This window comes from Limulus polyphemus, unplaced genomic scaffold (genome assembly GCF_000517525.1).
Source record: "Limulus polyphemus unplaced genomic scaffold, Limulus_polyphemus-2.1.2 Scaffold9404, whole genome shotgun sequence".
Lineage (NCBI taxonomy): Eukaryota > Metazoa > Arthropoda > Merostomata > Xiphosura > Limulidae > Limulus > Limulus polyphemus.
The window spans coordinates 1-1237 of record NW_013675014.1 but is presented as its reverse complement, the minus strand read 5'-3'; the positions used below and the strand labels follow the sequence as shown (position 1 = coordinate 1237).

Sequence of the window (1237 nt, the reverse complement as noted above, 5' to 3'; positions counted from 1 at the left end):
AATTGGATAAACCTTTCAAAGTTGGATAAACCTTTCAAAATTGGATAAACCTTTCAAAGTTGGATAAACTTTTCAAAGTTGGATAAACTTTCAAAATTGGAAACCTTTCAAAGTTTGATAAACCTTTCAAAATTGGATAAACCTTTCAAAGTTGGATAAACCTTTCAAAGTTGGATAAACCTTTCAAAGTTGGATAAACCTTTCAAAATTGGATAAACCTTTCAAAGTTGGATAAACCTTTCAAAATTGTTTAAGTGGCGTACTGATGTATCTGTTGTTTATTGTTTCTGCCAAATTAATATTGATTCTGTTGCTCCTTCGAACAGGGAAAAGGTGAAATGCGTACCTATTGGCTGTTGGGGAAGACAAGATCACAAGCTCCAGATTTTAATGAGTGCACTTATGAAGAAAAGGTAAACAGTTCTGGTGTATCTACAAGTGGAGGTAACATAAATAAAGAATCCGACGTTGCGGGGAATTCACCTATTCACTCGTCTCAGTATTCTCCAAATTTGAGACAATTGTTTGATAAGGAAACGGTAAAAAAAGAAGACAGGACCATTGGAAGTGAAACATATGACAGGGAAATGGTTAGTCATGAGTATAGCAGCTGCTTAACCCTGTTTCAGGAATGTAAAATGACGCTACTGGGAGATTTTCGACACAGTGGTCGATCTTCAAACAAGGGCTACAGATCTGCACCGATAATCTCACTAACCGAGAAAACGTGTGAAGATGTGTGTGAACGATTTGTGAATAAGGAGTGAAGTTGCTCAATTGTCTAAAAAGGGGCGTGGCAGATGTATGTATGCTAACTTTAGTCTTAAGTTCAACTTCTTGAAGTTTGCATTCTTATGACTTCATATCTATTGTTGTTTAACGTCATACATTGTGGACAGATTACAATTCTCTTTATTGCATACTATATATCAAGAGTATTCCTACTTCTAAACTTCGATTATTATTTTTTTAATTAATTATCAACTAGTTGAAATTTGTAATTAATTATAGTGTCCTGAGAATATGCACATTTAAAGGTAGATCAACGAACTTTCATAGAAAGATATTTAGCAACTGTTGTATGGCTTTATATTACGAAACCTTTTTTTTTTTATGATCACAATACGAATCAATGTTTATGAAGTTTCCAAACTCTGATTTAAAAAAAAAATAATCAACAGTTTGGCAGGTAAAACAAATTATATTTTAAATACCTTTTTAAATATATAACGTGAGT

General features: G+C 32.8%; 1 protein-coding gene across 1 annotated transcript in view; it reads left to right on the top strand.

Moving 5' to 3' along the window:
- The window catches only part of LOC106475905 (guanylate cyclase 32E-like), a gene marked incomplete at its 5' end in the record, with an annotated part of 18645 nt that extends 17878 nt beyond the window's left edge, over window positions 1-767 (top strand). Inside the window, one exon of the mRNA XM_013936579.2 lies at window positions 327-767. Coding sequence (XP_013792033.2) covers window positions 327-767 — 441 coding nt within the window. The remainder of the gene's footprint in view (window positions 1-326) is intronic.
- Between the last annotated feature and the right edge of the window lie 470 nt (window positions 768-1237).